Here is a 13803-nt window from a genome sequence, read left to right on the forward strand (position 1 = left end):
CACCCGTATCAACAGTTTAGGGATTTGCATACATAATTTATTGTTTTATTACTCTCTCATACATAAAAATACACTATAGTTTCGACAAAAGTAAATTAAACATAATAAAGTCCCAATGTTCTGTCGGAGGACCTAATGTTTTCAATGCGGCTAAATTTTCTAAAAAGGTGTGAAAAATAGATGAAATTTTCCAGTGAAATAAATTTTGAATTTTGGTTATCATAACAAGGGTAGGAGTATTATAAACAAAATAATAAAATTGTTCTGTAATACTTAATGTCTTAATCACAATAATAAACAAAACTGTATTATTGACTTGTTAAGTTTTGTGAGCAAGTCCGAACCTGAAGGTCCTTCGATCAGCTGTATCTTTAGACAAGAGTTAATTCACTTTTCAAGAAAATTTCTCACCTAGACTTTCCTCTGGAAGAAAGTAATATTTTCGTTTGTTTGTAGGCGCAAGCGTCGGCTCATTTGTCAGTCTTAAAACTATGGGCGCGTATTTATAACAATATTTTAGTCCGGCACAAGATTCGAATTTGAACGCGCTCGAACTCTAAATAGATTCACGCCGCGACGAGATCGCGAACATCGCTTCGATAATATAGTGGGTGTTTGTGTGTTTTGTTCCATTTGACGATAATGATGAAGATTTGGATAGCAGCATTCCTGCTAAGTTGTAAGTAATTCAAAAATTCTATAAAAAATTGTGATTTGCTCGGAAGAAAAAATTGACTAGACATACTTGTTTGACCTTTAATTTAAAATTTCAAAATATGCAATGCACGTATAAATAGCTGCTTATGGTTTTGTGTTTGTTCTTTTCATTTTTGTCGCCTTTAGAAAGTTTCAGTGAGGACGTTTTTTCAATATTTCATCAATAATTTTAATTTTTTCTCATATTTGTTGGATCTGAGTTTTACTGGGTATTACTGTCTTTATTTATACTTTTTTTGTATTTAAATTATATCTTTCCGTCTTCAAGGCTGACCCACGTTTGTGATAACACACTGGGCCCAGTCTGCTTTTCTCCGCTCTTCTGTTCATCTTCGCTGCAACTTATTCATAACTCTCTCTCTCTTTCTCGTGTTTGGTCCTTTCTCCGTTCTCTACACCGATATGAAAGTACCTATAGTTTAATAGGTATTAAGCAAAAGACGGATTGTCCATAAACATTCACAAAACTAAATATATGGTAACCAGTAAAGAAATTATTGGTCCAATTCAATTGATATAACTGGTATCAAACTAACAAATGGTGGAAAGAGTAAAACGATTCAAATATCTGTATTGTTTGTTTTTGGTAATTTCGCCCACTTAGACCACTTTCATCGACCCCTGGGGTTCAATATATATCACTTTGGAAATACCTGATTATAGATTAAAAAGACTGGATGACTACTTAATAGAGGTTCTTCTTCTTCTTAACGTGCCCAATCCCTAAGGACATTGGCGATCATCATGGTCCATTTGATTCTATCTGTAGCCGTTTTGAAAAGTTCTATTGACTTTTTCCCACTCCATTGTCTCAGATTCTTTAGCCAGGACGTGCGTCTTCTCCCCGGTCCTCTTTTGCCTTCCACCTTCCCTTGTATAACCCGGCGCATCAATTCGTATTTCTCGTTTCTTAGTATGTGACCAAAGTAGCTCATTTTGCTTTTCTTTATAGTGTTGAGCATTTCTTTATATTTTTTCATTCTTCGTAGCGTTTCCGCATTTGTTATGTGTTGTGTCCAAGATATTTTCCACATTCTTCGATAATACCGTATTTCAAAGTTAATGAGTTTTTTCTCTGTCGCCTATGTAACTGTCCAGGCCTCAACTCCATACAACAGGACAGAGAACACGTAGCATCTCAATACTCTAGTTCTAATTTCGATGTTGAGTTTTCCATTGCATAATATTGCTTTCATCTTATTAAAAGCACTTCTAGCTATCTCAATACGCCGTTTTATTTCCGTACTTTTATCCCATTGTTCATTTAGTTCGCAACCTACGTATTGATATCTGTGCACCCTACCTAAAATTTTTCCTTTAGCATAAACACTGTCTTCCTCAATCTTGGTCTTGCTTACCACCATGATTTTTGTTTTATTTGTATTCAGTGCCATTCCATACCTTTCGCAGTATTGGGTAATGCGATCAACCAAGATCTGTAGTCCTTCTCTGCTGTCCGCAAGGAGTATTGTGTCATCTGCGTATCTAAGGTTATTCAGAAGTGCTCCGTTAATAAATATGCCTTCATCTACGTCTTCCAATGCCTCTTTAAACAATTCTTCTGAATACATATTAAAAAGTAAAGGGGAAAGCACACATCCTTGTCCTACTCCACGATTTATAGGTATTTCTTTCGATTTTTGTTGGTCTATTCGTACTATGGCTTTCTGATATCGGTATAGATTGGCAATGATTCTCACGTCTTCGTCATCTAATTCTGTATTCTGCAGTATTTTTGCCATTCTTCGGTGTTGTACTTTGTCGAAAGATTTTTCGAAATCGACTAGACATATGAATACGTCGCAATTGACATCTCGACATCGTTCGATTAGTGGTTGTACAGTAAATAATGCTTCTCTGGTGCCAAAGTCTTTTCTCAATCCCAATTGGTCTTCAGCTATTCTATCATCTAGCTTTTTATAGATACGTTCTTGTATCACTCGTAAGAACACTTTTAGAATATGGTTCATCAAGCTAATTGTCTTGTGCTCTTCACACTTCATTGCGTTTAATTTTTTGGGTATTGGAACAAATATTGATATTAACATTAACCATTCTTTGGGAATCTCTCCCGTATAATAAATGTCATTAAATAATTCTATTAGTGTGCCCATATGATTTTTTGTTAATATTCTTAAGATTTCTGTAGGTATTTCATCTGGTCCCATGGCCGTTGTATTTTTTATACGTTTTAGCGCTTTCTCAATTTCGTCTTTGGTGTTTGATGGCCCATTTCTTCCTCTTGGTTCAATGACCTCAATTTTCTCGTCGTCTTCAAATAGCTCTTTTATGTATTCTTCCCATCTGTTTATTTTATCTGTACATTCCGTTATTATCTTGTTAATTATTATTTTGTTAATAGAGGTTACTCGATTGTAATATAAGTATTTTAGAAGTCTTATATCGTAGTGGTCAACTGGTCAAGTCCTACTGCCCGTAGGCAGTCGAAAAGTGTATCGTGTTGTACTCGGTCGAATACCTTCTCGAAATTCATAAAACAAACATAAACGTTCTTTCGATAAGAGAACGCGCATAAATAGTGCCTCTCTATTTCCTAGATCATTTCTAAATCAAAATTGCTTATTACCCATTATATTTTCGCACAAAAGAAATACTTGATTTTGTATAAATCGTAAAAGTATCTTTTACCAATTATTCAAAAAGTAGGGCCCACCCAGAGCCTTCTTTGGTAATGTTATAAACAGTGACTCCAACCAATATTCTGCTATTTTTTCTTCGTTATAAATTTTGTTAAAGAAAGTGGTTTTCCTGGAAAGTAGGTAATGTTTCCTGATCTTAAAGTTTAAGTAGCTCAGCAAGGATTTGATTTAGTCCAGGTGCTTTATTATTTTTGGCTTGCTGTATTGCTTTTCTGACTTTTGATTTCAGTATACTGAGACCTCTATCTAACTGGTTGTTACAGGTAATATGTGTATATGTAGCATTTTCTCGAGAAGCTTCGTTAAAAAGGTCACTGATTTATCTCTCCCATTCTTTACACTGTTGTTCGTGATCACGGATTTTTCCGTCTACGTTTTTTAAGTACGTGAGCATATTTCTGTTTTCTAATTGAGGAGGTATATTTAAGTTTCATGTGGAGGTTTAAACTGTCATGTTTTTTTGAGGTCTTTTATACATGAGTTCTCGAGCCAAAATTCTTTGGCTTGTTTAAAGTTTCTTTTTACTTTTTTTTAAAGTTTGTTAATTTTAATTTTTATATTTCTGTGAAACTTCCATCAGGTCTGTGTCATCCACTCATTTTTTGCCAATATTGTAGGTTTTTCAGAGACTCTCTTACTTCTTCTAAAATCAATTTTTGTATGTCGTACCAACATTCGTTAACGATTCTATTATTTTTGTTATATCGGTTATTTTGTGTTTTTTTCAATTTATCTGCTGTGATATGTGTTTACCTGTTTGAGCGTTTTTAAGGGGGATAAAAGATATTCTACTAGGTTTAGTTAATTTTGTTAATATCTTTAATTTAATTTGCATTCTGGAGCAGAGTTAATTATGATTTGAGTTTATATCAGCGCCGGGATACGTTTTTACATCTTTAATATTGTTTCGAAATCGATAGTTTATTAAGATGTAATATATTTGATTCCATAGTATTCTACCTTACTGTCCATCTTGAGGTGATTTGTACGTATACAGACGCCTTTCTGCAAGTTAAAACCAGGTATTTGTAATAACGAAGTCCTTTTCTTGGCAGAATTCGATTAGACGCTAACCTATTTAATTTCTCTCTTAAGTTTCCGGTCAAAGTTTCCGGTTTGATTAAGTCAAAGTTTCCGGTGATGTTCTGCAATACCTTCTGTCCAACTTTAGCTTTAAAGTTTCCCATAATCATTGGTGTTTCTTGTTTCTTCGTTATTTTTAGCACTTATTCTATGCGATGGTAGAATTCTTCAATTTTCGGCTCATCTGCGTTTGCAGTGGGACCATAAACTTGGATTATATTTATATTTACAGGTTTGGTATTCAGTTGTATTAAAAATTTTGTCTGACATTGGGATGAAGTTAGTGCCATACTTACTAATAGGCTGTTTAATAATTATTGATACTCTGTTTCAATGGATATGATCTTGATTTCCAGAAAAATAAACGGCGTATCCGTTTGCTTTGAAATTCCCTGTATTTGATCATCTTGTTTCACTTACCCCCATGATAATAATATTTAAATTGTTAAATTTTAGAGAGTAGATTTCTCAGCTCACCAGCTTCATGTTAATTTGTTAATTCCATGTAGCTTATATGGGTTTTTCACTTTTATCTTATGTTTGCAATATTTTGTTCACAGTGATTTCCCTGGCTAGCGACCTGGGAAACCCTGTGGTTAAATTGTATATTGCTTCTACTGCTGGGTTTTGAGTTCCGCAGTCCATGATTAGTAATATTATTCGTTTCACTAATCGATGCCATGATGACTTTAGTATGGATTGGTTTCGTGTTGTCTTTACTATGTTGTAATTTTCACTTAAAAGTGTCTGTATTAAACCGTTCCGAAGAATTCGTCTTAATCTTAACATAGTAATGAAAATGCTGCTTCCCATTTCCATATACTAGGTTTGGTCCAACCCGAGTATTTCATTTCCTCGGTATCACCAATATCTGAGAGGCATTCTCCTATCCGCTACCTGAGGAGGCGCCTGTAAGTGGATCTAGCAACCACACTCGGGGGAATAGGACATCAACAAACTCTATTCAATATTTATCATTGAGAAACGTATACTAGGAAATTTTGGACATTTAGACATTTGGACATTTTAGAGAACAAGATATGAATTCTCAACGGAAAATTTAAAAGAAATAACTTAGGAAATAGGGCGAAAGAAACTCTGTTGTTGAGAAATTTGCGACAGTGGACAGGTTTAATAGCAGAACAATTGCTACACGTAGACCAATTCAGACCGAGATCAGTATAAGAATAATATAAGCATGGTAGTCGCCGATGTTCTGTAGAAATGTGGTACCCTAAAAAGAAGCAAACAACGACATATTTTCGAAGCGAAAATGGAAAAATTTAAATACCGAATATGATAATGGAAGTTTTCTGAATAATGAATTACCACTTTTTTTAATCGTACTGTTTTGTATGTTTTTTGTTCTAACGTGCGTTTTTCTAAACAAAATAATAGTTCCTATATAATGCGTAATAGGACAAATTTTTAATAAATGTTATCAGTAGTACAAAATATGCAAAAAAGTTCTGAGGGTTTTACACCTTTATGTGGATTTAAAGTGTTGCCTTTTACTACTATTACTGTAAAACTAGATAAATTACTATAGCGTATGAAATATTTTATAATAAAAGTAGCCGTTATGCTTTCGCTTCATGTGCAGCTGCTGATTTTCATTGACCTCTCATAATATGTGAAAAATTAATTGCATTTCAAAATTAAACTGTTAAATAAGTATCAACTGTACAAAATATTAAAATATTTCATTGAAATAAGTTTGTAAAAAGATAAGAGTTAAATGAATGATGATAATCTTTACACAAAAAAATGCTTTTAATAGACTCCCAATGACATGTTCAATATACATTCTATTAAATGCCGTACTTACTAATAATGTATAGAAATAGTGTATAGATTATGTATATTGGTTCAAATACTAACTTTAAATATTAAATATATCTACCTTCAAGAAGAATCTAAATGCAGAAATTATCTGTGAACTATTTAGATAGAGAGCTAGATACCAGTAGGTATTTGTGTGAATTGGTTCCAATATTACTTGAGAAATAGGAAACAACTAGTTGAGCAAATGGTACTGACTCTAGTCACAAAAGCATTGTATATGGAGTACCACAAGATTGAGTATTGGGTCCTCTACTTTTCCTTATCTTTATAAATGACATCACTAACTTAAAATCGATGGAAAATTTTTTCTTTTTGCTAATGATACCAGTATTACCTGGACAAACTCTAATATTCCACATATGCATAAACTTTTCATGCAATTATAACTTTTGATCTACTTAAAATAAAAACCTAGTCCGACTTTAATTTACTCTCTTTTAATGTGGATAAGACAGTCGCATTATCCTATAAAGGAGCTCTTCAACATTTGATTCTTAATAACAGCCAGATCAGTATCGTTGATTGTGTAAAATTTTTAAAGACAGCAACCTTAAATGGTCCGTTCATATCGATTTGTTAAGTGAGAAACTAGCCTCAGCCTGCTATGCAATAAGATCTGTTTCGAAGGAAATTAATTTACCATCTTCCGAAATAACATATTTTTCTTTGTTCAAGTCTCATCTTAGATATGGCCTTCATTTTTGGGGTTCTAGTACAGCTGCCCAATCTGATGTTATTTTTAAATTACAGAACAGAATAATACGGTATCTTTTTGGCCTCAGTAGAATAACACATTGCAGAAGCTACTTCAAAAATCACGTGATGTTAACTCTTTCCTCTCTATATATTGTAGAAACTGTTTGCTTAATTTGCAAACATCTACATGTTTTTTCAGCAAGACCTAATCATGACTGTTCCACTAGAAATTCAAGCTTTGATGTGTATTTACCGATCCCGTCCACTGAGTTAGTAAAGAAATCTATATTCGTTACTATGTTATATTTATTCATTAATACTGTTATGATTATTATAAGTTCTAATTTATTCTATTTTTATTTATTAATTCTTCACTAATTTATTATATTGTTCTTATTTTAATTTATTAAAACACACGGTAATTTATATCAGTTTATTAAACTACTGTAAAATTTATTTGACGAACGTTACAATTTAAACGCGGCGCGCGATCTTCAAAATTAACTGTTTTCCTCAATGAAAAATCCGTTATTATATATGAAAACAGCTGTTTCTCGAAACCCATCGAATAGACTGCTATTTTGGCGAAAGGCCTATGATGAGTCATCTCCACGACTCGAAACTTCCAAGCAGGACAAAAACCAGTCTGGGGTCTTCGATGAGAGATCGCTGCACTCTCAAATAACTACAACAGAAAAGAATTAGTCATAATATATTTACAGTTTTGGGTCAGAATTTATCGTTAAAGAATTTATCGAAAAAAGATGGGTAGATGACATAAGAACAGTGGCAGGCAAACAGTGGATTAGATTGGCGCAAGATAGAGAAAGATGGAAGCAATTGGGAGAGACCTACATTCAGGAGTGGATGGAAAATGGTTGACAAAGAGAGATTTATCGTAACAATACCATGCTCGTTCAAATGTGCCTTCTTACAAGTATGTTCTAAAAGCGTCGTGAATAGCTTTGGAGAGACAGTGCCTCCTTGCCGTACTCCTCGCTGTATACAAAATTTATTTGTTTTTTGTTTAGGTAGTCTTACGCTAGGTGTGGTATTTTGGTAGATATATTTGATTATGTTAGTGTATCGATGGTCTATTCGGCATTCTGTCAATGCTTTTAACATTTTCTGATGGCTTATGGTATCGAATGCTTTCTTGTGGTCGACAAATATCAGTGCCAATGGTTTGTAGTATTCTGCAGACTTCTTTATCAGGTTCTTTTTCATTAGTAAGTGGTCGTTAGTGCTGAATCACGATCTAATTCCAGTTTGTTCTCTAAGCTGATAGAAGTCTAATTTAGCATCCAGTCTTTTTTTGATAATTTTTGTGAAAAGTTTATATGTGTGAAAGCAAACTGATAGGATGGTAGTTTTTTAAATCTGTTATATCTCCTTGCTTATGTAATAAAATAATGACTGCATTGTTCTATTGCGAAGAAGTTTTTCCTTGGTAGATGCATTCGGTGAAAAGTTTGGCCAAAGCCTGTATAGTTTTATTTACACCTAGTTTGATCGTTTCGATCACTACTCCGTCATCGCCAGAGGAATTGTTATTTTTCATTTCTAAAAGTGCCGTTTTGATTTCGTATGGAGTTATTTCTGGCATTAATTCTGATCCCTGGTTTGTGATTTTGAGCTGGGGCTGATCATGCCTTTCGTCGGTGCTCCCATACATTTCGCGATAGAAGGATTCGACAACCTCAAAGATTTTGGTTCTATCAATAGTAATGTTTCCATGTCTGTTTTTTATTTTGTACATATTTTTGTTGCCTATGTTGTTCGTATTTCGTCTCAAAACTTTTAAACTTGTTTTCTTGAATTATTTTAGTTAATTGTCGTGTATTGTTTTCTCTTACTTCTTTTCTGATTGACCGATGTATATCTTTATTTAATTTATTTATTGTTGTGAAGTTGGAGCCCTATTTTTCCGCCTGCTGTCTTCTTTTACCTATTAGCTCTTTGGTATTTTGGCTTAGTTTTTCTTTAAGGGTCAAAAGTTGGCAGCACTCCTTTTCCGTTTCTTTTAGCGCCTTCATTATGCCAGCATTTGCTTGATCTACATCTTCTATTTCATCTTGTAAATCTTGTATATGTCTGGTTAGTGTATCTTCATACAGGTCGTTGTTTTCTGGGGGAATCCATTTCTTTTTTCTTGTTTTTAGGATCATCTTTGTTCTTTCCAATTTGACATTTAATAGTATCTTAGCCCTGATTAATCTGTGGTCGCTTCCTATTGAAAATTTGTTGAGTACTTCGATGTCTTTGATTATTTATTTTCTGTTTCTTATGATATAATCTATCTCATTTTTGACCCTGCCTTCTGGTTGGATCCATGTCCATTTACGCTAAGGCTTTTTATCGAAAAAAGAGTTCATCATGAATAAACCACATTGTTACAAGTAGGTATATTGACAAGTATGCAGTGTGTGTCTGATGACGTTATGACAATTGTGGAGAGTGACGATCGATTTTACAATTGAAACCACAGAGAAACTTGTAACAGTATTACACTGGTTGAATCGTACGATAATAAACTGTTATGACGCTTGTCCCATCAAGAATAATGCCGTCAAATGAGATGCGTCTTATTGGAAAATGCTAGTGTATGCAGAGCCTTCAATTCAGGTAATTGAAAGAACTACAAGAAGGCTAAGAAATAACTACAAAAAGGTCTCAAATGCCCCTTTAAATATTTACTAAAGACTATAGAATTTTGATTGCTTTTTTTACAAATTTTTTAGGACTTCATAATTAATTTAAAAGAACACATTTTAAATTTTATGGGAAATCTAGAAATTATAACTATGTAAATAGGTTAACACAACAGATATCTTTAGAAAGATAAAGGAGTAGATCGTATCACTCTAGTATATTTGTCACTTGCTGCATAGAAATAGAAACGTCGCGACACCATGTATCTGGATCTATAATTTATAATAAGTTATATTTATCCAAGTTCTTTGACCCAAAATAATAGGTAAATGGATTTTCTCAGTTTTATTATCGAAATTATTATTTCAGCTAGTCAAAATTTATTACGAACGTTGGTATTCCATTTCCATTTATTGTGAATGCATAAAATATAATTCAAATTTTCTGAAACTCAATTATTCGGAAGAGCTGTGATTGTTTTGTGTTTTACGTCAAAAGTATTTAAGTTTAAATGTGATTCATATACGTTTTGCTTCAAAGATATATAGCTTGTTTAAAAACCAAACATAAAAATTTTAAATTGAAAAATTTATCTCCCAAGAAAGATATTAAAAACATATTTTTTTGTGTAAACGTTCATTTTACTGGTCACTAGATATCTCAGTAATTTTAGTCTAGTGTTCTTAAAAACAAAACACCTATATGTAATAACACATTTAAAATCAGTTATATTATCTGTTTTTTATTAAATTTAAACACAAATGTGTAGTTAAGTGTTAAATTTTAATAAATCTTTAAGCAGACTGACGTTATGTCGTTATAATGTCTGACTGAGAATAAAAAAATCACGATTACCTCAGCGAATTCGATTCACAGTGAATTTATATTTGAAATTAAATAATATAAAAACAATATTGTAGTTGATGGTAACTGGATTAAAGATTGATACAGGTGAAGAGAAAATAAAAGAAGGTATGACAAATTTTATACAAATACACAGAACGAGAAAGTAAATGAAGGAACAGCAAGAAAACTAGGAAGGAAAACTTATGCTACACATAAGAGAACACGTGGAAAAAAAATAGAATTATGCAAAAAAGAGTCAGCTGAAAAGGATCATGGTAGATGGAGAAGAATATAGATGGGAAAAGAAAGGCATTTTTAAAAATATTGTGTTAAACAAAACGGGGAGTAGCATAGAAGGAACAGAAGTCGGATATAACTTGTGGCAAAAAACAAGGAATATGATGAAGGCAAAACTTTCAAAACCCTGGCTATGACAACGGACATCAATAAATTAAATCAAAGAATAAAAAGCTAAAGCACATACACGTCAAGTAAGACAAAAGATGTTAAAGAAATAGAACTAGTAGAAGAATGTAAGGCAGCAGAATTAAGTATACTAGCAATATAAGAGACCAAGAAAAAAGGAACGTTCAGAAAGCTCCTCCTCCTCCTTCTCAGTCCCAATCTCTTTTGGGATGTGGTGACACCTTTACAGTTTTTTCACTATTTCCTTCCATCCTTTCCTGTTCTGGGCTAGTTGTTCGGCTTCATGTCACCCTTGGTCAATCAATATTTTTGTTTGATCTACCCAACGGCTTGGAGATCTTCACCTAGGTCTCTTTCCTTCAACTCTACCATCGACTATCAGTTTTTTTATCGTCCCTGTTCTTCTAGCAATGTGTCCAAAATACTACAAATACCTTTGTTGTATTTGTTTAAGCAACCTATCCTTTACTTTAAGTTGTTCTAACATCGATACGTTAGTGCGATGATCAATCCAGGATATTCTTAACATACGGCGGTATACCCACATTTCAAAAGCGTCTAGTTTATTTTTATCCACTTTCTTTAAGGTCCACGTTTAAATTGTTACTAGTTTCATCATAGCTGTTCTAGCAATAGTCAACCTTCTACGTATGTCTCTGTCACACCCTCCGTCATTTGTTATTAGGGACCCCAGGTATATGAAACTATTTACTACTTCAAAGCCCCCAATTTCTTTAATGTGTTAAAGATTATTCCAAGCTCTCTCTACTATCATGATCTTTGTCTTACTCCTTTTTAGCTTTAGTCCAGTTTTGCTGGACTTTGCTCTTTTGTTTTGCTTTTCTTCTCCAGACATCTCATTATGTCTTCCATTTCTTCTTGATTTGCCGCGATTATTAAACTGTCATCAGCATATCTCAAGTTACTGATTTTTTTGACCTCTTACTGATATTCCACCCTTCCATCCATCTAGTACCTTTCGCATAATGTGTTCGCTGTAGATATTAAACAGAGTTGGCGAGATTATGCATCCCTGCCTGACACCTGCCGCTGTTCTGAAATAATCGGAATGGGTGTTGTTTATTTTTACTGTGCACTTTATTTTCATATAGACTTCTAATTAGTTGAATTAAGTGGTGGGGTGTTCCCATTTTCGCTAGTATGGACCATAGCTGCTGCCATTTGAGTTTATCGAAGGCCTTTGTGTAATCCACAAAGCACATAAGCATAGGAGTATTGAATTCACGAGTTTTTTCGATTAGCTGTCTGACATTAAGGATGTGTTCTTTTGTGCCTTTTCCTGGGACACATCCCGCTTGTTCTTCTGATATCTGAGGCAATAGAAAAGCTTTGACTCTTTCACGTATTACATGACGTAGAACCTTGCTTGCATGGCATATTAGGGTTACCGTTCTGTATTTGCTGCAATCTAGCGGAGTTCCTTTTTTGAATATAGGGATGAAAGTGGATGTTGTTCAGTCGTTGGGTCACTCTCCGGTTTCCCAAATCTTTTTGCAGATCATATGCATAATATTTACTCCAACATCTCCAGTCTCTTTTAAAACTTCTGCGGTGATCTAGTCTGCGAGAGGAGATTTTCTATTTTTTAACTTTTTGATTGCTTTTTCTACCTCTGACTTTAGAATGTTTGGTTCTCTCTCTGCAGTGAACTCGTCGTGATTTGCATTCTAGGGATCATCTGCATATAGACTTTGACAATATTTTCTCCATACCTCCGCAATCCCTTTCTCGTCATTTATAAGATGTTGGTTTTGATCCATTATTGTTTGTGTGATTGGTTTAAATTCCCTGGATATATATCGGACTTTTTTATATAGCTCATGAAATTCATACTGGTTTTCATGTCTCTCTAGTTCTTCGCATTCTTCATTTATATGTTTATTTTTATCATCCCTACATGCTCTTTTAATTTCTCTATTTAACCTTGCTAATTCGTTTTTGTTACTGTCGTTTTGATATATGAGAGATTTAATTCTCCTTCGCTCTTCGAGAAGTTGCAGCGTTCTGTCTGCCATCCAGTGTTTTCTCTTGATGATCTTTTTTTTTGGTTCTGGTTCTTTCTGCAGAGGTTTCTATGGTATTTCTGAAACATTTCCACATTTTTTCTCGGTTGTCTTGTGTGTTCAACATACTAGTTTCCTTTAATGCATCTCTAAATATTCAGTCTAGTTTTTACGTTTGTAAAACATGTCTTCCATCTGTTTCTTGTCAATATGTAGTCAATTTGGTTCTTGTATTCTCCATTTGGGCTGGTCCACGTCGATAAACGACGGGCATGATGTTTAAACATTGTGTTTACAATGGCCAAACTGTTTTCCGTTGCAAAATCTCTTAAACGTTCGCCTCGACTGTTTCTAATACCTAACCCATAGTTTCCTATATTTTGGATGTTATCATTTCTTGTTTCTCATACCTTAGCGTTACAATCGTCCATGATTGTGAGTGGTTCTTTAACGCGTCTGAGGTTGGCATATAGACCTAAAGAATGTGCATTTTGTTTGGTGATGCTAGTAAGGTTATTTTTATGTCTATCATTTATCGGTTGGTAATCATACATGTATTGTAAAACTTTTTTAGTCACCATAATTGCAACACCATTTCTTCCTGTGTTATTTGCTCCCGATATGTATACAACATGATCTGCCGTTCGGAAGTGTCCTTGTCCTTTCCAATGGGTCTCCAAAAGTCCACATATTTCTATATCCTCTCTTTCGACTTCTCGTTGTAGTATATGCAGTTTGCCTGGTTGCAATAATCCTCGAACATTCCAGGTTGCTATTCCCATTGTTTTCTTAACTGAAAATCTGATTTTCTTCCAGACGCCAATTTCGCATGTGTTGCCTGGCTGCCCACAAAC

The 13803-nt window shown here is 33.9% G+C and overlaps 1 protein-coding gene across 1 annotated transcript in view; it reads left to right on the forward strand.

Moving 5' to 3' along the window:
- The first annotated feature begins 502 nt into the window (after nucleotides 1-502).
- LOC140441240 (xaa-Pro aminopeptidase ApepP-like) overlaps nucleotides 503-13803 on the forward strand; it is a 298581-nt gene continuing 285280 nt past the window's right edge. Inside the window, exon 1 of the mRNA XM_072531835.1 lies at nucleotides 503-679. Coding sequence (XP_072387936.1) covers nucleotides 643-679 — 37 coding nt within the window. The 5' untranslated portion in view covers nucleotides 503-642. The remainder of the gene's footprint in view (nucleotides 680-13803) is intronic.

This window comes from Diabrotica undecimpunctata, chromosome 5, assembly GCF_040954645.1.
Source record: "Diabrotica undecimpunctata isolate CICGRU chromosome 5, icDiaUnde3, whole genome shotgun sequence".
NCBI lineage: Eukaryota > Metazoa > Arthropoda > Insecta > Coleoptera > Chrysomelidae > Diabrotica > Diabrotica undecimpunctata.